This window comes from Somniosus microcephalus, chromosome 3 (assembly GCF_052327205.1).
Source record: "Somniosus microcephalus isolate GS21.2 chromosome 3, FLI_Smic_1.0, whole genome shotgun sequence".
Classification (NCBI taxonomy): domain Eukaryota; kingdom Metazoa; phylum Chordata; class Chondrichthyes; order Squaliformes; family Somniosidae; genus Somniosus; species Somniosus microcephalus.
In genome coordinates this window covers 30,495,851-30,522,046 of record NC_140989.1, presented here as the reverse complement: position 1 = coordinate 30,522,046, position 26,196 = coordinate 30,495,851, and the positions used below count along the sequence as shown (strand labels likewise).

General features: G+C 50.7%; 1 protein-coding gene across 2 annotated transcripts in view; it reads left to right on the top strand.

The window, feature by feature from the left end:
• Positions 1–26,196, top strand: part of smyd3 (SET and MYND domain containing 3) — a 1,021,495-nt gene that overhangs the window by 922,361 nt on the left and 72,938 nt on the right. For both annotated transcript variants that reach the window (XM_085979790.1, XM_085979791.1), the window contains 2 exons: positions 1,618–1,705; positions 17,704–17,878. In XM_085979790.1, coding sequence (XP_085835916.1) covers positions 1,618–1,705; positions 17,704–17,878 — 263 coding nt within the window. The remainder of the gene's footprint in view (positions 1–1,617; positions 1,706–17,703; positions 17,879–26,196) is intronic.

Sequence of the window (26,196 nt, the reverse complement as noted above, 5' to 3'; positions counted from 1 at the left end):
GGCCGCCTGCCAGCACCTGCCTCCGCTCCCGTCCCCGGCCTCCTTACCCGCCCCCTCGCGGAGTGCCGGCTGTGCTCCAGGAGCCCGCCACTTCTCTTGAGTCTCGGGCTCTTTTGCTGGCACTCCCGATCCCCGGGGGCCCAGCTGGGCCCCGGGTTGCGCTGCGCAAGGCCCCTCCCCTTTAAGAAGGGGAGACAGGCCTGCACGTAGCGCCGCAATATTCCCTCTGAGCGCCCCAGGAGGGAGGCGGGGCGCTTCTAGTAGCACCCCGCTTCCCTCTTGGGGTGCAACCGCTCAATTTCGGTCGTGGGGGTGCTAATTGTAGCGCCCCGGTGAAGTTAGCGCCCCAAAGGGGGCGTGATCAATTTTTCGCCCAATGACCCTGTGACTTAATATGTGACTGTGTGTGTCTCTCTCTTTCTTCCTCCTCCCTTTCCATCTCCTTCCTCAGATTTCGCCCTCTTCCTCCCGAAGGTACCATCACGTGTGTGGGGTATGGCTCCGCGGGTGTTGGCAGATGCCCAGTACCTTGCCAATGTGGCCACTCTTCCTGTGAGCTTAGACTGTGATTGTCTGCAGGCTGCTCAACCATGGAGTGCATCCTGTCCACTTCCACACTGGCGCTCTACACCTGGTATCATTGGCTGGTGATCAGTGAGGGGGGGGGCAAGCCTACCTGATTTTACTTGTCCCATGACCAGTAGCAGGGAAGGTTGCTACCGCACTCAACCTTTTAGCACCATAGACACCTTCCAGGCACAGAGCACAGCTCAGGAGGCAACTACAGCCGTGGCTCAGTGGACAGCATGCTCGCCTCTGGGTCATGGAGGTTGTGAGTTTAAGTCCCACTCCAGGGACTTGAGCACAAAAATCTAGGTTAACTCTCCCAGCGCAGTGCTGAGGGAGCGCTGCACTGTTGGGGGTGCCGTTTTTCGGATGAGACGTTAAACCGAGGTCCTCTCTGCCCCTCTCAGGTGGATGTAAAAGATCCCACAGCACTATTTCAAAGGGAACAGAGGCATTATCCCCAGTGTCCTGGCTAACATTTATCCCTCAGCTACTGGCAGATAGATAGATTGTTTGATGGATAGATTGTTTATATAGTGCCTTTCAGGATGTCCCAAAGCACTTTACAGACAATTAAGTACTTTTGAAGTACTGTTGTAACATAAGAAAGGCTGTGGCTGTTAAAACAATCAGACGACAGGTGTAGCCAATAGGTAGAAAGTATCGCAGTCAAGAGCATGACATGTTTAATAATCTTAAGAAATAATTTAAAAAAGTAATCTTAAGAAAAACGCTTCCTCAGCACCAATGCCAGATGTAGGTAGGCTTACAGAACAATTTGCTCCACCAACACCTGTTTATGCAGCAGTGCCGAGGCTCCTGAGGTGATTCGATAGTCTGTTGCTGTCAGAAATAAACCCTGTTTTTTCTTGTTGACGTGAGGCTGAGCAGGAAGGGGGACGGGGAATTGGAAAAATTGGAGAGCAATCAATAACTCTTACTGATTCCAGGTAACGAGAGTGGGGGGTGGGGCGGGGTGGGGGGCGATGGCAGAGAAATACATGGAGGCAGATGGGCAAAGGAGTAAACTTAACTTCTTGTTCTGTGCAGGATGCTGACATGCTGGCGGGCGAGGAGCATTCCTGGAAGGAAGTCAAGGAATCGATTCCAAAAGTGGAGGAATTACAATCTACGCAAAGTATCCTTCTGATTCGAGGCCTCCGGCTCCGTTGACTCCAATTTCATCTATTTGGGTGAGGAGAGATGAAGTTTACACAAGAACAATTCTAACACAGAGGTGGACGCTATCCCTATACCTTTTACTTCATGCACACAACTTCTCTTTTCCCAGTTTTGATTCCTTTGAACTTCCCCCTTCGATAGGCTCAGTACCCCCAACTCCTTCTGACTGAGAAACAGGGCAAAGTGATCTCTTCAGAGGGCACTGAAAGGAAACAACGAGGGGGTGGGGAATTGCACAAGCGTATTCAAGGGTCACTCACCCAGAAATATTCCTTCCTTTCTTTCTTCCTACCCCTCCTCCGGCGCCTGCCTTCTGCTTTGACATCTACCCCAAGTGCCGGTGTCACTTGGTGCAGTGCGAGCAGCGCTCGGATCAGTTGTTCCAATAACAGCCGGTTAATGCCATTTGCTGTGGTAACACATCTTGCGGCAGTAACAAAGCGCCAAGTGTCGCTTGATGCAGTGACACCATAACTGTGGTCACACGATGCGGTAACAGGATGGTGTTGGGATCGGTAGAAAACAACAGGCAGAGACTTTTGTTGAAGCCAAAACAAAACGTGTCTTACTTTAATCTCTCTCCACGAGGTCTGAAGGGCTCAGCCCCGTGCAGGGACTATGACATCATCACGCAACCGACGTCATGACGTCATCACGCTACCGACGCTCTTAAAGGAACCCTGCACCAATAACCCAACCCAGCATGTACATATCACAACATTGCTATACAAAGTGAATTGTATTTAGGTACATATAACAGCATTGGTTATACATTGTGTTATTGTCCCTATGTGGTCTCCGCCGCACACGTCCCCCCAGAATTCACTAGCACTGGCAATGTCAGTCGTTGGGGGGGCCGGATCACACGGCCAGAACGGCTCCTCAGTTCCGGGGCGGGCACCGGGGGGTTCGTCGGAGGGACCTCGGGCGCTCGGTGGTGGACTGAGGGTGCGGAAACTGGAGGTCGGCCCTGCCTCGGGGGCTGTGCCAACTCAACGGGTCGGTCCAGGTCCAGGTGGGCCGGCTTAAGAATTGTAGTCCGGCTTACCGCTGACATCCACTACGAAGGTCTTGTCATCGGTTTCCAGGACGCGGAATGGTCCCTCGTAGGGTGGCTGAAGAGGTCCCCGGTGGGCGTCGTGGCGGACGAAAACGTACTCCGCCGCACGAAGGTAGAGCGGAACGTGGGACTGCGGGAGGCCATGCTGCGACGTGGTCACCGGCGCGAAAACCTTGGCGTTGTCCAGAAGGTCGGACCGCTGACGGGCTGCGGACCAAGGTTCCGTTGCGTTGGGGACGAAATCCCCGGGAACCCGTAGCGGCTGTCCGTAGACGAGCTCGGCGGACGAGGACTGGAGGTCCTCCTTGGGAGCGGTCCTGAGTCCCAGCATGACCCACGGGAGTCTGTCGATCCAGCTGTCGTCCCGGAGGCTGGCCCGGAGCGCGGCCTTCATGGAGCAATGAAACCGTTTGCACAGCCCATTAGCCTGAGGGTGATATGTGGTGGTGCGGTGGAGTCTCAACCCGAGGCCTCGGGTGACAGCATTCCAGAGCTCTGACGTGAACTGGGGCCCCCGGTCGGAGGAAATGTCAGATGGGGCGCCGAACCGGGTGACCCAAGTGCTGATGAACGCCTGAGCCACATCGGCGGCCGTCGTTGAAGACAGCGGGACGGCTTCCGGCCATCGGGTGGTTCTGTCGACCATTGTGAGGAGGTGGGTGAACCCGCGGGAGGGCGACAGGGGCCCCACCAGGTCCACGTTAACATGGTCGAACCGCCTCTCGGGCACCGTGAAAGGCGCCAACGGTATGGCGATGTACTTTCGAGCGTTGGCATACCACGCAGGTGCTGGCCCAGTTGCGAATGTCTTTCCTGAGCCCGTGCCAGACAAACTTAGCCGCCACCAGCTTCTGTGACAGTTTCCTGCCTGGGTGGGAAAGATTATGGACGGCGTCGAAAACTTGCCGTCTCCACCCTTCGGGCACGACGGGACGTGGCTGCCCAACGGAGACGTCGCACAGGAGTGTGGTGCCGGCAGCGTCAAACACGACGTCCGCTAACTGAAGGCCCATGACAGCCGTCCTGTAGGCCTGGACGTCCGGGTCGGAGGCCTGGTCAGCCACCATGCGGGTGTAGTCGATGCCGAGGTGTACGGCGCTGGCGACGGCTCGGGAGAGGCAGTCGGCGACGGGGTTGTCTTTCCCAGCCACATGCTGGATGTCCATTGTAAATTCCGAGATGAAGGCCAACTGGCGTTGCTGACGGGTCGACCACAGCTCGGAGGTTTTGGCCATGGCGAAGGTCAACGGCTTGTGGTCCACGAACGCCGTGAACGGGCGGGCCTCCAGCAGGAAACGGAAGTGTCGGACGGCGAGGTAGAGGCCGAGAAGCTCGCGATCAAAGGTGCTGTACTTCCGCTCGTTGGGGCGGAGCTGCCGGCTGAAGAAGGCGAGCGGCTGCCAGGTGCCGTTGACCCACTGTTCGTGGACTGCGCCGACCGCATAGTCCAAGGCGTCGGTGGTGAGAGCGATCGGCGCATCAGGTAACGGATGCGCCAGCATGGTCGTGTTAGCCAGGGCCCTTCTCGTGTCCATGAAAGAACTGGCCATCTCATCGGACCAGTCGACGGCGAGTTTGTCGGGCTTGCCTTTGAGGGCCTCGTAAAGGGGCCGCATAAGCTGGGCTGCTCGGGGGACGAAACAATGGTAAAAGTTCACCATGCCCAAAAACTCCTGCAGGGCCTTCACGGTGAGGGGTCGCGGGAAGTCCATCATGGCCTCCACTTTCGATGGCAGTGGTACCGCCCCGTCCTTCGTGATGCGGTGCCCGAGAAAGTTGATTGAGGACAGCCCGAACTGGCACTTGGCCGGGTTGACGATTAGGCCGTGTTGGCTGAGTCGTTTGAAGAGAGTCCGGAGGTGGGACACATGCTCCGTCCTGGAGGCGCTGGCGATGAGGATGTCGTCCAGGTATACGAACAGGAATGTCAGGTCCCGTAACACGGTGTCCATTAGGTGTTGAAAAGCCTGTGCGGCGTTTTTGAGGCCGAATGGCATGCGGAGAAATTCGAATAGCTCGAACGGGGTGATCACCGCGGTTTTCGGGACGTCCTGCGGCCGGACAGGGACCTGGTGATAATCCCGGACGAGGTCCACTTTCGAGAATACCACTTTCCCGGCCAGGTGGGCGGAAAAATCCTGGATGTGTGGAATCGGATAGCGGTCGGGGGTCGTCGCGTCGTTGAGGCGCCGGTAATCTCCGCACGGGCACCACCCGCCGCCTGGTTTCGGGGTGATATGGAGGGGCGAAGCCCACGGACTGTTCAACTGGCGGATGATGCCGAGGCGCTCCATGGTGTCGAACTCGGCTTTGGCGATGGTGAGCTTCCCCGGGTCGAGGCGCTGAGCGCGGGCGTAGACGGGCGGACCGGTGGTCGAGATGTGGTGTTCTACCCCGTGTTTGGTGGCGGTGGACGAGAACGTGGGCTTCGTGAGGTCCGGGAACTGGGCGAGGAGGCGGGAAAACTCATCGGAGGCCGAGAGTGCGCTGGACAACTGCGTCGTGCTGGACCCGCTGAGGGAACATGGGAGCGAGCTGAAGGTTTCCGCGTTGATGAGACGTCGGTTCTTGATGCCCACCAAAAGGCCATTGGCGTAGAGGAAGTCAGCGCCGAGAAGGGGGGTGGACACTTCTGCTGTGACAAAGTCCCAGGTGAACCGCTGCCCGCCAAAACAAAGCGCCACGTTCCGTTTCCCGAAGGTGCGGATGGAACTGCCGTTGGCGGCTTCGAGGACGGGGCCGTGGTTCCCCCCTTGAATGTCTATGGCTGACACGGGCAGGACGCTCACCTGGGCGCCCCTGTCGCAAACGAAATGACGCCCAGAGTCGGTGTCTGTAATAAACAACAAACTGCCTGAACGGCCGACAGCCATAGCAGCCGACGAGTGGTCTTTAGTTTGTTTCGACGGGGGAAAATTGCACGGGGGCCGACACTTCCTGGCTTTGGGGCCGAACTGCGCATGGTAGAAGCAGAGGCTTGAGGGTTGCCGCCGTTGGGCTGTAACAGTGGGGGCAGGGCTCCGCGTGGCCGCGCAGTACTGTTGCCCGGCGGAGAAAAATTTGTCGGCCTCCTTGACCAGGTCGCGGAAATCGGCAGTGGAAGAGTTGGCTAAAGCCGACCGTACCTGACCTGGCAGCTGTTGAAGGAACAGTTCCTTGAAGAGGAAGCACGGCCTGTGTGTGCCCAGGAGGGCCAGCATGTGGTCCATCAGCTCCGAGGGCTTGGAGTCGCCAAGCTCGGGTAGAGAGAGAAGCCGGCATGCGCGTTCGGCTTCGGTGAATCCGAAAGTTTGTAGGAGGTGCGCCTTCAGTGTATTGTATTTGTTGAGCTCCGGGGGGTTTTCGAGCAGGTTCACGACTCTGGCCGCGGTGGAGCTGCCGAGAGCAGAGACGACGTCGTAGTACCTCGTGTCGTCCGCGGTGATGTCCCGGATTGCAAATTGAGCCTCGGCCTGGGCGAACCAAGCGGCAGCCTGTTGTTCCCAAAACTCGGGTAATTTGATGGAAACGGTGTTCGTCGCCATTTCAGATGCGGTCTTTGGAATCGTCCAAAAGAGCAGCGGGGTCACCAATGTTGGGATCGGCAGAAAACAACAGGCAGAGACTTTTGTTTAAGCCAAAACAAAACGTGTCTTACTTTAATCTCTCTCCACGAGGTCTGAAGGGCTCAGCCCCATGCAGGGGCTATGACGTCATCACGCAACCGACGTCATGACGTCATCATGCTACCGACGCTCTTAAAGGGACCCTGCACCAATAACCCAACCCAGCATGTACATATCACAACATTGCTATACAAAGTGAATTTTGTTTAGGTACATATAACAGCGTCGGTTATACATTGTGTTATTGTCCCTATGTGGTCTCCGCCACAATGGTATCATTTGGTGCAGTGATAATACATCGCTGGTGTGATATCATGCACCAACGAAATGTGACACTGAGCCGTGATTCCTCTTCCATCAAATTCCCATATCTCGCTTGCTTTATTGGGAAGAGACGAGAGGGCAAAGAACCTCGCAGAGTCCAGGCCACAAGATTCTCTGATCACCACTACAGGGAAGGGGATATTGGGCCTTCAAGCAGCCAGCTGAAGAGAAGCATACTAGTTCACTGTCTCCAAGTTAGCTGTGGCTCAGTGGTCACACTCTCGCCTCTGGGTCAGAAGGTCGTGGGTTCAAGTCCCACTCCAGAGACTTGAGCACAAAAATCTAGGCTGACACTCCAGTGCAGTCCTGAGGGAATGCTGCGCTGTCGGAGGTGCCATCTTTCAGATGAGACGTTAAACCAAGTCCCCGACAGCCCTCTCAGGTGGACGTAAAAGACCCCATGGCGCTATTTCGAAGAAGAGCAGGGGAGTTTTCCCCGGTGTCCTGGCCAATATTTAACCCTCAATCAACATCACTTAAAAAAAAAAACCAGATTATCTGGTCATTATCACATTGCTGTTCGTGGGAGCTTGCTGTGCGCAAATTGGCTGCCGCGTTTCCTACATTACAACAGTGACTCCACTTCAAAAGTACTTCATTGGCTGGAAAGCGCTTTGGGACTTCCTGAGGTCGTGATAGATGTTATATAAATGCAAGCAACGTTCCCGCTAAGCTGCGCGGCTGCACAGCGGTCTGGAGGTCCCGCACAGGCCGCTCACCAGCTTTTACAAGGATGAAACGGCGCATGCGCGAAAATTTGAATGGCCCGCGCAGCCAGTTAAAGGGACAGCGCACGAAAAAAAAAATAGAGGGAGCATTGAATGCAAGCCTTTCTTTTCTTTCTTTCTTTCTATTCCAACCCAACCATTTTTTTGGCTTACAAAACGTATTTGCTCTTGAATTTGCAAAGCTGTTAAGTAGATTGATGGCAGCTTGAAAGGTTAATTGCATGGTAACTGTTATCGACCAGACTTGTCTTATATGGCGAAGTGCCCAGCCTGGGTTGGTTGAGTCATTCATTGGCCATTGATCTATATGGTACAGAGCAGCGCAGCAACAGCACTGCTCAATTGCCAAGTGTTAAATCGCACAAAGCACCCATGTTTCATCAACCCTGTTGAGGACCTGATGATGTCCTTCCACTGTCATGAAGAGTAAGGCTGTTTGTCAGAGCACTGAGCGAGCGCTAAAGATAAAACAATTGTTTGCACAAGTTTCAAGAGATTGAAATCAAGCGATGAAGTGGCAGCTGGCTGGTGCGCTGCGGGTTCGCACGTGGGTTGTCCTTTCACCCTTGGGGACCCAAGTCCCCTGTATCTGCTGGCGGGCAGGGTCCCAGATGAAATTGCTTTGGGCGGTTTCAACCCCGTCTGTAGTGGGCATGGACCCGTAGCATAAAACTCTGCCAGGAACTTGGCACACAGACTGAACTGGCGATGGGCTGGCAGTGTCACTTACGGAGACCTTTCGGATGGCTGGTGAGGTAGATGAAAAACCCACATTGATGGTAGATGTTCTTCCGACGTTAGGGTTGAGGTGTATTATTGGAGCAGGGTGGCAAGAGGGAATACTTAATGGTGACACTGAGCACACAAAAGTGGGAGAATATTCCACTTCCCATCCCTCAGCTAATGAGTTCAAAACTCAACATTTTAACTGAAATGGAGGCTAAAAATGATGTATTGAATGCACTGCCTGATAGGGTGGTGGAATACTTGAAGGAGAAAAAATTGCAGGGATATGGAGAAAGAGCAGGGGGAGTGGGACTGACTGGATTGCTCTTCGGAAGAGCCGGCGCAGACTCGATGGGCCGAATGGCCTCCTTCTGTGCTGTACTATTCTATGATTCTGTGAGATCAAAAGAAACTCAAAGATTTGAAGCAGAGAATGTAGACCAGGTGTAGACTTTCAAAGTGCAGCTTTTGTATGGTGAGGAAGTAATGCATTTGTTGACAGCTCTCTTCCATTTCATGCAGTAAAATAATACACAGAGCAGTAAATTCTCAGACATAAAATGTTATTAGCATGGAGTTCCTGGAGTTGGGCTTCTGACGTTGGTAGGCCGCTCCAATGACATCGCTGATGGGGCCTGTTCCTCATATGTCCTGGATTTGGTTCCACAGCAAACAGCAGGGTCGCACCTTCCAGCTGGCCTGAGAGCCTGACCCGGAAACTCTTTCCTGGGGCCTGGTGTCGTGGGGTCACATGACTGCAGATTAGCTCCCTGGCTGGTTTTTGAAGTTTGCGCTCCCTCCGCCCCTGCCATTTCGGAACATAGTAACCGGAGGAGGCCATTGAGCTCCACGATCCTGTTCCGCCATTCAATGAGATCGTGGCTGATCTGCGACCTAACTCCATGTACCCGCCTTTGCCCCATATCCCTTAATACCTTTGGTTAACAAAAAGCTACCAATCTCCGATTTAAAATTAACAATTGATCTAGCATCAATTGCCGTTTGCAGAAGAGAGTTCCAGACTTCTACCACCCTGTGTGTGTAGAAGTGTTTCCTAATTTCACTCCTGAAAGGTCTGGCTCTAATTTTTAGACTATGCCCCCTAGTCCTAGACTCCCCAACCAGCGAAAATAGTTTCTCTCTCTCTACCCTATCTGTTCCCCTTAATATCTTAAAAATGTCGATCAAATCACCTCTTAACTTTCTAAATTCTAGGGAATACAACCCTAATTTGTGTAATCTCTCCTCATAATTTAACTCTTAGAGTCCAGGTATCATTCTAGTGAATCTACGCTGCACTCCCTCCAAGGCCAATATATCCTTCCTAAGGTTTGGTGCCCAGAACTGCTCACAGTACTCCAGGTGTGGCCTAACTATGGCTTTGTACAGCTGTAGCATAACTTCTACCCCCTTGTGTTCTAGTCCTTTATAAAGGCCAGCATTCCATTAGCCTTTTTGATTATTTTCTGTACCTGTTCATGACATTTTAATGATCTATGTACCCCAAGTCTCTTTGGACCTCCACTGTTTATGGCTTTTCGCCATTTAGAAAGTACCCTGTTTGCTGTGAAGCCTCTTCTGGTCATATTGGGACGTTCCTGTCAGTGTTATCACTGCAGTGGTCTTGCAGGGTTAGAGAACTGACCCAAACATGTCGACAAAATTTTTTTGGTTTGTCTATTATTTTTACTTTATTAAAAATGCAGAGCACTTTGAACAAAAAGTAGTCCGTCTAGACTACCCTTCCCCTTTAAGATGTATGGGGGTGGAGGGGTCTCAACCTTAAATTTTTTGATGTTACATAGAATTGCATCGTATTTACAGCACAGAAACAGGCCATTCGGCCCAGCTGGTCTATGCTGGTGTTTATGCTCCACACGAGCCTCCTCCCACCACATTTAATCTAACTCTATCAGCATAACCCTCTATTGCTTTCTCCCTCATATGTTTATCTAGCCTCCCCTTAAATGCATCTAGGCTATTTGCCTCAACTACTCCATGTGCTAACGAGTTCCACATTCTCACCACTCTCTGGGTAAAAAAGTTTCTCTTGAATTGCTTTTTGGGTTTATTAGTGACTAATCTTATATTAATGGCCCCTAGTTCTGGTCTCCCTCACAAGTGGAAACATTTTTTCTACGTCTACCATATCAAATACCTTCCATAATATTAAAGACCTCTATCAGGTCACCCTTCACCCTCAGTTCTAGAGAAAAGAGCCCCAAAATTAGTGCAGATGAAACGGGTGTTTTTTTATATTTTTTAAAAAGGGAAGAACCCACAAGAACCCAAGAGCTGAGCTGGCCCCTGGAGTGTGACATTACATGGAAATGGCTTGTTCACAAAAGAAGCGAGGGCATTTGCCTCCTAAGCTGTGCTAAGAACATGTCTGGATTCATTCATCCAGGTACCTCCTCAGATTAAGTTACTTTACCACACAAAAAAACAGGCATAAGTAACGAAGAATATTCTTTTCCTGTTCTTCAAAGCTGGTTGATTTCACACTGAAATAGATGTTTGATCATCGCATCCCCCATGTATGGGCTTTATCTCATCTGGGACTCGGACCCTGATCGACCATGAAGGGAGAAAGTAGCTTGCGGGTTCCCCAGCCGGGTCAGCCGGTGAGATTCAGGGGATGAAAGGCAAGTGGAAGTGTGGTAAACCACTTTATCGTTACACTATAGTTATCACTGTTGTATTGTTATCACCGTTGTATCACGATACGAGGTCGCCTCTTGTCGCGCTGTTATACCTGGGCTGACCACCTCCGACTCCGCCCATGGCTCCACCTACCTGCCCAGGTATAAAGGTAGTCGACTGGCTGGTATTCCTCCTTGTTGGACCCGATCACCCACGAGGGTGGGCTCTGTTATTTAGTCAATAAAAACCTTTAGTTACGTTCCTAACTCGTCGCCTTTTATTGGACGAATTGATAGGTATATCAATTTTATTGACTAAATTTTAAAGATGTCTACTACTGGCCAGCCAGAAGCCCTCCCAGAAGCACAGCCACACCAGCCGGCTTGGCTGCAAGCCCTCAAACCACCGTACCTGGATCTAAACCCACAGGCAGCAAACGCAGCCCTCAACTTCAAACACTGGCTGGACTGCTTCGAATCCTACCTGGAAGAATCCGGCGCCCCGCAGAGATCCAAACTAAGACTTCTGAACGCCCAAGCGAGCCCGAGAGTATACGCACTCATACAGGACACGACTACGTACGAGGCCGCTATCAACCTACTGAAACAGCAGTACCGCAGCCCGGTAAATTACATGTACACCAGGCACCTCCTAAGATCCCGCCCGCAACAGCCAGGAGAGTCTGTAGCTGAATTTTTACGGGCGCTAAGAGCACTCGGCAGGAACTGTGACTTTAAAGCGGTGACGGCTGTTGAAAATACGGAAGATAATATCCGCGATGCCTTTGTGAAAGGCCTACGGTCCGACTACTCACGGCAAAGACTGCTTGAAGCTAAAGACCTCGACCTGGACAAAGCTGAAGCCCTCGCTCTCTCCCTGGAGGTGGCCCATCAGGACCAGGAGGCGTTTTCCAGGTACTGCTCACGACCCTGGGACTCGGGCCCAACCCCTACCGCAATACCCTTCGCAGCGCCGCCCCCGGGACCTACCTCAGCGTCGGCGTCCCGGACCCGACCGGGCCCGCCACCCCCGGTACCGGCTCCGACATCGGGCACCCGCGATCGGGCCGCCGGCTGCTTCTTTTGCGGCCAGGAGAAGCACCCGAGGTCGCGCTGCCCAGCCAGGAACTCTACCTGCACAACCTGCAGGAAGAAAGGCCATTTCTCTAAGGCCTGCAGGAGCGGATCTTCAGAGGCCAGCAGTGCCTCATGCGAACTGTGGGGGCGGCCATCTTCTTTCACGGCAACTGAGGCCAGTATCCCCACACGTGAGTCATGGGGGCGGCCATCTTTGATCAAGGCAACCGACCCCAATAGTGCCTCATGTGAGTTATGGGGGCAGCCATCTTCTCCGCCATTTTGTCCTACCTCGTGGGAGACGCCATTTTACCCACCACGCCCGACTGCCACCGGGCCCCCGGACCCGACGACCGCCTCGCCCGCAGACGACAACGACTCGCTTACCTACACGCTAGCCTCCGTCACTCTGGATCAAGCCCGCCCACACCACCTGTCCAAGTCGATGATGGACATCAAAGTAAACGGCCACGCCACGACCTGCCTGTTCGACAGCGGAAGCACGGAGAGCTTCATCCACCCAGACACGGTGAGCCACTACTCCCTCCCTGTCCTGCCAACGCGCAACCGAATCTCGATGGCATCGAGGTCCCACGCCACGGACATTAGCGGCTACTGTGCTGTGACCTTGTCGGTTAAGGGTACAGAGTATAAAAACTTTAAACTCCTCGTCCTCCCCCAGCTCTGCGCTGCCGTCCTACTAGGGCTGGACTTCCAATCCCACCTCCAAAGTGTAACCCTAGCATACGGTGGACCCCTCCCCCCACTCACAGTCGACAACCAGCGAAGGTTAAACCGCCCACCGCGTAACACCTGCAGCCTATCCACCCTCAAGGTGCCGCCACCTTCCCTGTTCGCTAACCTCACCCCCGACTGCAAACCCGTCGCTACCAAGAGCAGGCGGTACAGCGCTGGGGACAGAGCTTTCATTTGCTCTGAGGTGCAGTGTCTCCTGAAGGAGGGCATCATCGAGGGGAGCAACAGCCCCTGGCGTGCCCAGGTCGTGGTCGTTAAGACCGGCGATAAAAATCGCCTGGTCATCGACTACAGCCAGACCATAAACAGATACACCCAGCTGGACGCATACCCCCTTCCCCGCATATCTGACATGGTCAATCAGATTGCACAATACCGCATATTCTCGACCATCGACCTTAAGTCGGCCTACCACCAACTCCCTATCCACCCCGAGGACCGCCAGTACACCGCCTTCGAGGCGAATGGGCGCCTATACCACTTCCTTAGGGTCCCCTTCGGTGTCACCAACGGGGTCTCGGTCTTCCAAAGGGAGATGGACCGGATGGTTGACCAGAACGGACTGCAGGCCACATTCCCCTACCTAGATAACGTCACCATCTGCGGCCGCGACCGGCAGGACCACGACGTGAATCTGGAGAAATTCCTCCGTACAGCCCAACGGCTGAACCTCACCTACAATAAGGAGAAATGTGTGTTTAACACCTCGCGCCTTGCCATCCTTGGCTGTGTAGTAGAGAACGGACTCATCGGCCCCGACCCCGAAAGAATGCGCCCCCTCATGGAGCTACCCCTCCCCCACTGCCCTAAGGCACTTAAGAGAACCCTGGGGCTCTTCGCCTACTATGCCCAATGGGTGCCCAATTATGCGGACAAAGCCAGACCCCTCATGAAGTCCACATCCTTCCCCCTTACGGAGGAAGCGTGCGCAGCCTTCTCCCTCATTAAGGGAGACATTGCCAAGGCCACTATGCACGCAGTGGATGAGTCCATCCCCTTCCAAGTCGAGAGCGATGCATCCGACTTCGCCCTAGCCGCCACCCTTAACCAGGAGGGGAGACCGGTGGCCTTCTTCTCAAGGACCCTACAGGGCCCTGAGATCCGACACTCGTCGGTCGAGAAGGAGGCCCAGGCGATTGTGGAGGCGGTACGACGCTGGAGGCACTACCTGGCAGGCAAACGATTTACCCTCCTTACCGACCAACGTTCGGTCGCTTTTATGTTTAATAACAAGCTGAGGGGCAAAATCAAGAATGACAAGATCTTGAGGTGGAGAATCGAGCTCTCCACCTACGATTATGATATCTTGTACCGGCCAGGTAAGCTGAACGAACCCCCCGATGCTCTGTCACGAATTACATGCGCCAGCGCGCAAAGTGATAGACTTCAGACCCTCCACAACGACCTCTGCCACCCCGGGGTCACCAGACTTTACCACTTCATTAAGGCCCGCAACCTGCCCTACTCCATCGAGGAGGTCAGGACCATAACCAGGAACTGCCAGACCTGCGCCGAGTGCAAACCGCACTTCTTTAGGCCGGACAGAGCAAGCCTGATCAAGGCCACCCGCCCCTTCGAGCGCCTGAGCATCGACTTTAAGGGGCCCCTCCCGTCCTCTGACCGTAATGTGTACTTCCTCAACATTGTTGATGAGTACTCCCGTTTCCCCTTTGCCTTCCCCTGCCCAGACATGACCAGTACCACGGTCATTAAATGCCTGAACGACCTCTTCGCCTTGTTCGGGTTCCCAAACTATATACATAGTGACCGGGGCTCCTCTTTCATGAGCGAGGAACTCCGTCAGTTCCTACTAGCGAGAGGTATTGCAGCAAGTAGGACCACCAGCTACAACCCCCAAGGGAACGGCCAGGTGGAAAGAGAGAACGCGACGGTATGGAAGGCCGTCCTCTTAGCCTTAAAGTCTAAGGGCCTCCCAACCTCCCGCTGGCAGGAAGTCCTCCCGACAGCGCTGCACTCCATCCGGTCACTACTTTGCACTGCCGTTAACGCCACCCCCCATGAACGAATGTTTGTTTTCCCCAGGAAGTCGACTACGGGAACCACTCTACCAACCTGGCTGACCTCTCCGGGGCCCGTCTTGCTGCGAAAGCACGTGAGGGCCCATAAAACAGACCCCCTGGTCGAAAGGGTGAACCTCCTGCACGCCAACCCCCAGTACGCCTACGTGGCTTACCCAGACGGGCGGGAGGACACTGTCTCCTTACGAGACCTCGCACCCTCGGGCACTCCGGAGACACCACCTTTACCCCCCCCCCACCACCCCCCCAATTCCAGCCCAGGTAGACGGCATGCCGGAACCCCACGAGCCTTCGCCGACCACGCAGACACCAGCACTAACACCGGATAATGCAGCACCGCCGCTGCGACGATCGGAGAGGCTTACGAGGCCTCCGGACAGACTGACATACCAGAACTGGTAGTACACTTCACCCCGCCGGACTCAAATCTAAACAAGGGGTGAATGTGGTAAACCACTTTATCGTTACACTATAGTTATCACTGTTGTATTGTTATCACCGTTGTATCACGATACGAGGTCGCCTCTTGTCGCGCTGTTATACCTGGGCTGACCACCTCCGACTCCGCCCATGGCTCCACCTACCTGCCCAGGTATAAAGGTAGTCGACTGGCTGGTATTCCTCCTTGTTGGACCCGATCACCCACGAGGGTGGGCTCTGTTATTTAGTCAATAAAAACCTTTAGTTACGTTCCTAACTCGTCGCCTTTTATTGGACGAATTGATAGGTATATCAGGAAGTCCTTGGCTTTAATTTTAATCAGCACGCTCTAATGGCATTGAAAACCAAAGGAGCAAAGCAAGACTTCGTTAAGAAAGAAAGAGCCTGCATTTATATAGCGCCTCTCACAACCTCAGCCCCAAAGCACTTTACAGCCAATGAAGTACTTTTGAAGTGTAGTCACTGTTGTAATGTAGGAAACGCAGCAGCCAAATTGCACACAGCAAGCTCCCACAAACAGCAATGTGATAATGACCAGATAATCTGTAATGTTAGTTAAGGGATAAATATTGGCCAGGCAACCAATGATGCCTCCCCTGCTCTTCTTCGAAATGTTGACATGGGATCTTTTACCTCCACCTGAGGGGGCAGATGGGGCTCTCAGATCATCATTATATGACCATCAAACCTCCGAGACTGAGCGGCAGACTGTGATGCACTCCTAGCCATTTCTTTTATTTGATCATTTCCTTTTGTGACAGAGAGAAGTAGCCCTTCCTGTTTGAACAGCCGGTATAAAAGCCGCTGCCTTTCCCATGCAGCGTCACATAACGTGACGGGAAGAGAGGAGCCTTTCCCTTCGCAGTCCCAGGACGTCAAGTTCTTGTGCTGCAGGCTGCCTACACGACGAACCCCAAGATTCAACCGTGAGGCCGTGCCTGACTGTTGGTTTTCCTATCTTTGTTTAAGTGGAGAACCTGAGGTATCGGGCTCAAAGCTGGAGTGAAGGACGCCACCAAGGGCAAAAAGAATAGGAGGGAGAAAGCGAGGTCAATTGGGAAGTACACAGAATTTACAGCACAGAAACAGGCCATTCGGCCCAACTGGTCTATGCCGGCGTTTATGCTCCACACAAACCTCCTCCCACCTTACTTCATCTAACCCTCTATTCATTTCTCCCTCATGTGCTTATCTAGCTTCCTATTAAATGCATCTATACTATTCACCCCAACTGCTCCATGTGATCGCGATTTCCACGTTCTCGCCACTCTGATCTGCCTTGAAGGAGATGGATGTGCTGAAACACAAGACAGGAGCGGGTGATGATAAAACACTCCAGGAGGAGCAATCTCTGTTTAATCCCAATCCCTTGTCCTTCTGGTAAGAGATACCCGCACGTGACTCCAGTCCCACAATACAGGGTTGACCCTTAATGCCCTCAGGGTAACTAAGAATGGGCAATAAATCTGCCTTGCTAGTGTCATCCATATCCCGAAAAGAAATTTAGATAAAGTGGAGCACTGTGTTGCGCTAAGGACCTGGAGCAGAGACAAATTTTAGGGATGAGTTCGTTTGGCGTAGACAGAGTTAGCCTGGTTAGCACAGCAGTTCTTAGGCGATGCCAAGCTTGGTTTTTAGAGACCTCAAGATTGTGGGAAGTAAGGAAAGACTGAGGAAGATAAGAAAGAAAGACTTGCATTTCTATAGCGCCTTTCACGACCACCAGACGTCCCAAAGCGCTTTACAGCCAATAAAGTACTTTTTGAAGTGGAGTCACTGTTGTAATGTGGGAAACGCGGCAGCCAATTTTCGCACAGCAAGCTCCCACAAACAGCAATGTGATAATGATCAGATAATCTGTTTTTGTTATGTTGATTGAGGGATAAATATTGGCCAAGACACCGGGGATATCTCCCCTGCTCTTCTTTGAAATCGTGCCATCGGATCTTTTACGTCCACCTGAGAGAGCAGACAGGGACTCGGTTTAACGTCTCATCCAAAAAACGGTACTTCCGACAGTGCAGCACTCCCTCAGCACTGCACTGGAGCGTCAGCCTAGATTTTTGTGCTCAAGAAGTCCGACTTGAACCCACAACCTTCTGACTCAGAGGCAAGTGTGCTACCCACTGAGCCACAGCTAAGGAGTACCGGTGTCTAGAGGCCCTGGGAAAAGGAGTTAGAGTAGAAACCTGTGCGCAGAGTCTTGGGTTGGGTGTGTAGGACATTGTATTTGGAGTTTCAGAGGAACAAGATATCCTCATGTGTAAAGAATGTAATAGCAGTGGGGATGTGGTCACACACAACACAAAACAAGTCTCCACTACTCCTGCTTTGAACTGTCTAGCACACTGTTCTGATATATTAAAAAAACTAATTAAATTGGAGATATATTATGTGTCTAATGTATGTTTAGGAACAAAGTAGCCAGGAGCACGAGGCCCTCCAGAACAGAGCAGATGCCCTTATTTAGCATAAAACAGCTGTCTTTTGTAAAATAATATCTTTTGGGTTTATTTTTATTTTTCTGCCTGACTCCTTAACTGAAGTTAATAACAGACTGGGAACAAATTATGGACATGTGCCAGGCTTTCATAGATAAGAATCGAGATGTCCTCCCAGACGCTAACCTCTATCTGCTGAAGATGCTCGACGCCGCAATGGATGCCTGCATTCACCTCGCCCGCTGGGAGGACGCCTTGCATTATGGCCTGAGGACTCTGCATCCCTATCGGTAAGTGGCAAAACTCCGATGGCCAGGGTGTCATCTCTGTCTTTGTGTGTTCGTCTGAGATTGTGTGTGTTTGTCTGAGAGTGTGCGTGTGTGATTGTATGAGTGTGTGTCTGAGAGAGTGCGTGTGTGATTGTATGAGTTTGTGTCTGAGAGTGTGCGTGTGTGATTGTATGAGTTTGTGTCTGAGTGTGTGCGTGTGTGTCTGACTGTGTGTGTCTGAGTGTGTGTGTGTCTGAGTGTGTGTGTCTGAGAGTGTGTCTGAGTGTGTGTGCATGTGTGTCTGAGTGTGTGTCTGAGGGTGTGTCTGAGTGTGTGTGTCTGAGTGTGTGTGTGCGTGTTTGTCTGAGAGTGAGTGTCTGAGTGTGTGTGCGTGTGTGTTTGAGAGTGTGTCTGAGTGTGTGTGCGTGTTTGTCTGAGAGTGTGTCTGAGTGTGTGCGTGTCTGAGAGTGTGTCTGAGTGTGTGCGTGTCTGAGAGTGTGTGTGTTTGTCTGAAAGTGTGTTCGTGTGTGTGTTTGAGAGTGTATGTCTGAGTATGTGTGTCTGAGTGTGTGTGCGTGTGTGTTTGAGAGTGTGTCTGAGTGTGTGTGCGTGTTTGTCTGAGAGTGTGTCTGAGTGTGTGCGTGTCTGAGAGTGTGTCTGAGTGTGTGCGTGTCTGAGAGTGTGTGTGTTTGTCTGAAAGTGTGTTCGTGTGTGTGTTTGAGAGTGTATGTCTGAGTATGTGTGTCTGAGTGTGTGTGCGTGTTTGTCTGAGAGTGTGTGTGTCTGAGAGTGTGTGTGTCTGAGAGTGTGTGTGATTGTCCAAGAATGTGTGAGAGTCTGTGTGTGAAAGTGTGTGTGTGAGCATGTGTGTGTGTAACTGTTTCCAGTCATAGAAACATAGAAGATAGGAGCAGGAGTAGGCCATTCGGCCCCTCGAGCCTGCTCCGCCATTCAATGAGATCATGGCTGATCAAGTCCTGTCAAGTCTGGGACTCACCCATTATCATTTCAAAATTAAATCTATTTTAATGTAGCTCACTCATAATAAAAATGCAGCCTCATGTATTTTATTGGTTTTACAATCTTGCCTCGCTCTTTTTGGTCATAAAGCTGCCTTAACAGTTGCCTGATATTGATGGCCGTCTCCTGATACACATCTTCCAGTTCTGCTCTCCATGGTTATTGCTGTTGAATAGCAGAAGGGTGACCAAAAGATCATATCAGGAAATAACATCTTTAACTTAATCACAAGATGAAAAGTCTGTGTTAAGCAGCTTCTCTGAAGTCTTTTAATTCAAGTTAACTCTTCAGAGGCTCTGTTTGCATTTCACCCACAATAACAATTGTGCCACCATACCTTTTTAAAGTTATTTTACAAAGGAACAGGAGTTGGCCATTCGAGCCTGCTCTGCCATTATATTAGATTATGGCTAATCTGTATATTAACTCCACCTACCCGCCTTGGTTCCATATCCCTTAATACCCTTACCTAACAAAAATCTATCAATCTCAGTTTTGAACTTTTCAATCGACCCTCCAGCCTCAACAACTTTTTGGGGGAGAGAGTTCCATATTTCCACCACCCTTTGTGTGAAGAAATGTTTCCCGACATCACCCCTGAACAGCCTAGCTCTAATTTTCAGGCTATGCCCCCTTGTTGTTCTGGACCTCCCACTGCCACCCCTCCCCTCCCCCAACCAGAGGAAATAGTTTCTCTCTCTCTGCCCTACAGGCTGTTACTACACAACGTTCCTCAGCCAAACACAAAGCAGAGGCGACAACACCTCCATGCCTCAATCTTTGCCAGTTGCTCTCTGTAACCCAGCAGGTGTGCAAGAAAGAGGCCTGAGTCAACTGGGCTCTCTCTGTCTACGATACCTGTCCATTTGAGCAGACAGTCCAGTTTAGGAACAAGCCTCACCTGGGAATTTCAAAAATGTCTTTTTTTTGTGGAAAAATTTCCTTTTCAATTAATTTTCATCATCAGCAGCAAAGCAAGTCTCAGAATTTAAACCCTGACTCCACCCAAAGCCCCGTCCAACCTGTGCCCTATTCAGTTTTGAAGCTGACAAAGGTTGCCAACCATAGGCCTTGGAAAGGGTATAGAGGAGGTTTACCAGGATGTTACCAGGGACGCCATAGCATACAAGGCTACGGACCAAGTACTGGAAAATGGGATTAGAATAGACAAGGCTTGATGGCCGGCGCCGACACGATGGGCCGAAGGGCCTCTTTCTGTGCTGTGTAACTCTATGACTCTATGAGGGACTTCAGTTATGAGGAGAGGTTGGAAATGTTAGGACTGGCAGGTGACGTACTGTCCCAGTGACACACACATCCCAGTTTACTGACAAGTGAATTACTGTACTTCCTTGGAGTAGAGAAGCTCAAGAGGTGACTTAATAGAGGTTTTCAAGATGATGAGGGTTTTTTATAGAGAAAGGCTGTTCCCTCTGGCGAGTGGATCAATAACCTGAGGTCGTAGATGCAGAATCATTGGATAAAGATCGAGAGGGGAGAGGAGGAGAAATGTTTTCACTCAGAGAGTTGCGGGGATCTGGAACGCTCGACCTGAAAAGGTGGTGGAAGCTGATTCCATCAATAATTTTAAAAGGGAGTTGGACGGATCCTTGAAGATCAGAACTTACAGGGTTACGGACAAAAGGCGGGGGTGTGGGACAAAGCACGACTGCTCCTTCAAAGAGCCGGCACAGGCACAGCTGGGCCGAATGGCCTCCTTCTGTGCTGTAAGTCTCCAGGATTCTATGATAACCTGGGCTAGGTTTGGAAATCTTACTCTCTCCTTCCTATGGGAATAGTGCTGGGATGGGGGGAACTGTGCTACAGATTCTAAAACTTGTGTAGATACACAATATGTGGCTGGGATACTACATCAGGGAAGATGATGTAGGCTCGTGATTGTCCAGTGCAAAACTGGAATACTATAAATAGTCAGGATGCTAAGACATGTGTCCGGAATACTGGACAGTGTGACTGATATGGGTAGAGGTTTCATCATTGACAATGTGAGAAATTCATTACAGTAATACTTTTTATAATACACAAGAAGGTAAATGTGACTTATGGAAAGATCTAAGCTCTGAAATATCCTCCCTAAACCCCTCTGTCTCGCCACCTCTTCCTCCTTCTATAAGACACTCCTTGAAACCTACTTCTTCGATCAAGGGGTACGGTAGCATCGTGGTTATGTTGCTGGACATGAATTCAAATCACATCACAGCAGCTGGGGAATTTAAATTCAGTTAAAATTAATCTGAAAAAGGTAGTATCAGTAATGGTGACCACGAAACTATCAGATTGTCATAAAGACCCACTAACGTCCTTCAGGGAAGGAAATCTACCGCCCTTACCCGGTCTGGCCTATATGTGACTCCAGACCCACAGCAATGTGGTTGACTCTTAACTGCCCTCTGAAATGGCCTAGCCAGCCACTCAGTTGTAAAAAACTGCTGCGAAGAAGGACTGCAGCGGTTCAAGAAGGTGGCTCACCACCAACTTCTCAAGGGCAATTAGGGGTGCTGGTGACATCCACGTCCCGTGAATGAATAAAAAAAGACTTTTGGTCACCTGTCTCTTTCTTTGGTCCCAGTGTCAGTTGTTGTCTGATAACGCTCCTGTGAAGCGCCATGGGAGGTTTTATTAGGTTAAAGGCGCTATATAATTGTAAGTAGTTGTTGTTGTAATGAGTGTACACCCAACCATTTCATTAGCACAGAGCGTTAGGAGCACAAGAGACCAATTCTGTTTCATGTCTTCTTACAGCAAAGTAACAAGCAATAAAGGGCTGACACGCACACCCTCAGCGGGCCTCCTCATATACAATACGAGCCGCCACAATGTGCACAGTGCACTGACACTCCATAAACGGCTTCAGTTTTTCTGCTTGCACCAGATGTGGCAAAAGTGGCTTGTGTACACGGACTGGATGAATATGCGCCAGGAGGGGGAGCAATGTCGAGTCAGCAAATTTGACACCGAGCCACATGAGATATTAAGACAGATGACCAAAAGCTTGGTCGAAGAGGTAGGTTTTAAGGAGCGTCTTAAAGGAGGAGAGAGGTAGCGAGTTCCAGAGCTTAGTGTCTAGGCAGCTGAAGGCACGGCCGCCAGTGGTCTTTTATTTTAAACCCCTGATCTCATATGGACATGAATTTATCTTTGACTGGAAGATGACATTTCTCTCACATCTGTATCTCCTTAGCTGCTATCGCAATGACACACAAACGCCAAGTTAAAATGAATCATTCCTTTGCATTTTTCTTGTGAGCGTCAGTGAAATACAGTTAATGCAGTGGGTTTCAGGATTTTCTGTATAGGGGGCCTCCTGCAAATACTGGGAGCGCATCTGTCCTCATTTCCAAAAGATAGGTTGACATACAATGGAAAGAAAAGCGGGCGGCCGATGCGCTCGCATCAGTCTCCCAGCGGGTGGGGGGGGCGGAGTTAGGTTAAAATGACCCCCATAGCGTCAGCAATCCAAAGGAAACCAGCACTATAATATTAGAAAATAGTTCTTAGTACAGGAAACTTTGGTTTATCCGGAGGTTGTATGTCCGGAATACTCGATCTAACAGCAAAAATCTGGAGCCGTTTTCTGTAAGTTTTTTTTAGATCTCGTTCTTTTTTTTTCCCAGTCAGCCACTGCAAGGTCTGTAGCTATAGCAACAGCTTCAGCTACAGACGCTTGCAGCTGCAGCCGACTCTTTAGAAGCTGTTGCTAAGCAACAGTGTTTGTTGTCAGATACGGAGATGAAAACCTCATTATGCTTCCACATTAACTTTGTATGTCTGGCAGTTTTGATAGATCGGCAACACGCCAGTCCCGTCAGTGCCGGATATCACAAAGTTTCCTGTATACAGCAACAGAAATAGCGGGCTAGTAAACCAACAAATAGTGATGGCATCGGGACCCCCTGGGATCCAGTTGCAAAGCCTCTGGGAACATCAATTTGAAAAACCTTATGGGTTAAAGAAAAGATGAATAGTTTAGTCTGCTTCCAACTTCTCCCAGCCATCCCCTTTATGCTGTTCCATGAATGTCGTGTCAGCTGTGGCTCAGTGGGTTGCACACTCGCCTCTGAGTCAGAAGGTTGTGGGTTTGAGTCCCACTCCAGGGACTTGAGCACATAATCCAGGCTGACACTCCAGTGCAGTGCTGAGGGAGTGCTGCACTGTTGGATGAGACGTTAAACCGTCTGCTCGCTCAGGTGGATGTTAAAGATCCCATGCTACTATTTTGAAGAAGAGCAGTGGAGTACTTCCTGGTGTCCAATATTTATCCCTCAATCAACATCACTGAAACAGATTATCTGGTCGTTATCACAATTGCTGTTTGTGGGAGCTTGCTGTGCGCGATTCCTACATTACAACAGTGACTGCACTTCAACCGCACTTCATTGGCTGTAAAGCGCTTTGTGACATCCTGAGGTCGTGACTGGCGCTATATAAATGCAAGTCTTTTTGTTTTCTTTTTAATGTACAAGGCCTCAGCTTAGCTTTAATGACTGGTTAAGCAGAGACGGAACTGATGCTACTGCCATCTCCTTGACCGGTTGAACTTAGCACGTTGCGGTTGGCAGCTTTCTCTGTCGACTTGCTTCCGGCCGTTAGCAGCCCTCAGTGAGGTACGTCAGAGGGAAATGAAGCAAAAATATTTTAAAATATCAAAGGCCTCACTCGTTGCCACCTAAGGAATTCACTGGTTGGTGGCATTCCTTCTAATAAGTTGACTTTTGACATTGACGTGTTCATTAAGCCCTGCGTGTGCTGTGCAACGAGTTCAAATCAAATCAAAATCAAATCAACTTTTATTGTCATTGTTAGTGCACAAGTGCAGTACAACGAAATGTAGGCTTGCGGCTCCCGAGAGTGTACATTTAGATTAAGACATTTAAACATTCAGCATACATTTGGCTTGTAATACATTAACATAAACATAACCATAACAAAGTGCATTGGCAGATGTGCAGGCTTTAGAGTTTATTTGTGGAGTTCAGTAGGATGACAGCCCTGGGAAAGAAGCTGTTCCTAAATCTGGTCGTACGGGTGCGAATGCATCTGTAGCGTCTCCCAGATGGCAGGAGGGCGAACAGACTGTGGCTGGGGTGGGTAGGGTCTTTGATGATGTACCGTGACCTCCGTAAACAGTGTTTCTGGTATATGTGCTCTATGGTCGGTAGCCGGGTGCCGGTAATGCGTTGGGCAGTTTTGACTACCCGCTGCAGGGCTTTCTGGTCATAGTAGCTACAGCTGCCATACCATACTGTGATACAGTTCGTCAGGATGCTCTCTATTGTGCAGCGGTAAAAGTTAGAGAGGATCAGGGGTGACAGGTTACATCCTTCAGCCTCCTTAGGAAATATAGGCGCTGCTGGGCCTTCTTCACCAGAGAGGAGGTATTGAGGGACCAGGAGAGGTCTTCCGTGATGTGGACTCCGAGGAACTTAAAGCTGTCCACCCTTTCCACCACAGCCCCATGGATGTGGATGGGGGTGTGACTTCCGCCTTTAGACTTCCTGAAGTCCACAATGATTTCTTTGGTTTTCTTGATGTTAAGGGCCAGGTTGTTATCGGCGCACCACTTCACGAGATGCTGGACCTCCTCCCTGTAGGCTGACTCATCGTTGTTGGTGATCTGGCCTACTACCGTGGTATCATCCACAAACTTGATGATGGTGTTGGAACCATGAACAGCCACACAGTCGTGGGTGAAGAGGGAGTAGAGGAGGGGGGCTCAGCACACATCCTTGTGGGGCCCCCGTGTTCAGGGTCGGCGGGGGGAGGTGTGGTTACCTAATTTGACAGACTGGGGTCTGTTTGTTAGGAAGTCCAGGGTCCAGTTGCAGAGGGAAGTGTTCAGGCCAGGAGTTTGGTGGCCAGCTTGTTGGGGACGATAGTGTTGAATGCTGAGCTGTAGTCTATGAACAGCATTCTGATGTAGGTCTCTTTACCATCTAAGTGATTCAGTGTAGAGCAGTTGTGATTGCATCCTCCGTTGATCTGTTTGCACGATAGGCAAACTGGTGTTGGTCAAGAGAGGCGGGAACACTGGCTTTGATGTGAGCCAGGACCAGTCTCTCGAAACACTTCATTATGATGGGTGTGAGTGCGACAGGTCGATAGTCGTTCAGGCACGTCACAGCCGTTTGCTTTGGCACAGGAATAATGGTAGTGGTCTTGAAGCATGTAGGGACTACTGCCTGGGCCAATGACAGATTGAAGATGGCGTGAGGTCGTGACTGGCGCTATATAAATGCAAGTCTTCCTTTTTGTTTTCTTTTTAATGTACAAGGCCTCAGCTTAGCTTTAATGACTGGTTAAGCAGAGACGGAACTGATGCTACTGCCATCTCTTTGACCAGTTGAACTTAGCACGTTGCGGTTGGCAGCTTTCTCTGTCGACTTGCTTCCGGCCGTTAGCAGCCCTCAGTGAGGTACGTCAGAGGGAAATGAAGCAAAAATATTTTAAAATATCAAAAGGCCTCACTCGTTGCCACCCAAGGAATTCACTGGTTGGTGGCATTCCTTCTAATAAGTTGACTTTTGACATTGACGTGTTCATTAAGCCCTGCGTGTGCTGTGCAACGAGTTAACCTCAAACCCCTGAGATTACATAAAAAAATGTAATTTTTTTTCCCCTGGCGACACTTAACATTCAAAATTTCATTTCCCCTTCTTCAGCTCCCCTTCCCCCCACCCCACCCCCCCCCGCTCCACCGCGCGCACACACACAAACATATCTGAAATATCAAATGTTTTAGGCTCTGAAACGTCGTATTATTATAGGAGGAGATATTGGAGGCGATTCGGTGATCTGGGCCTGGTGTTTATTTCCAACGCAATTCGGTCGAACCGGCGAAAAAGATCGGGGAATTTCAAACGCAAGTTACTCGAGTTTCCGCGATCTTTTGCGCTGGTTTAAAAAAACATCGCGCTGGAAGCCGGCCCCGCCCCCAAAACTGGCCACGCCCCCCCCGATCGAATTAATCACCACGCCGCGTTTCCGCTAACCGCGCCCGTTTGCGGGCCTTCGAGGAGGCTCTAAAAATGAAGCTGCTTTTTTTTAAGCACGAGGGCACAAATAGGCACCTTTTAAAAGATTTTGATGTTTTTTAATTTACTAAGGAACTGACTCGTGTACACCAATGTAACTAGTAAATGGTTCATTATAGTTTTTTAAAGTCATTTTCAGTTATTTAAAATCAGGTTACTCACAGGTGGTGGACTAGACACTGCTTAAAAATGCTTATCTTTTGGTGTTAAATCCATTTTCAGCTGTATTAATAAAACTGCACTAAGTTATCACTCTTAAATCGATCA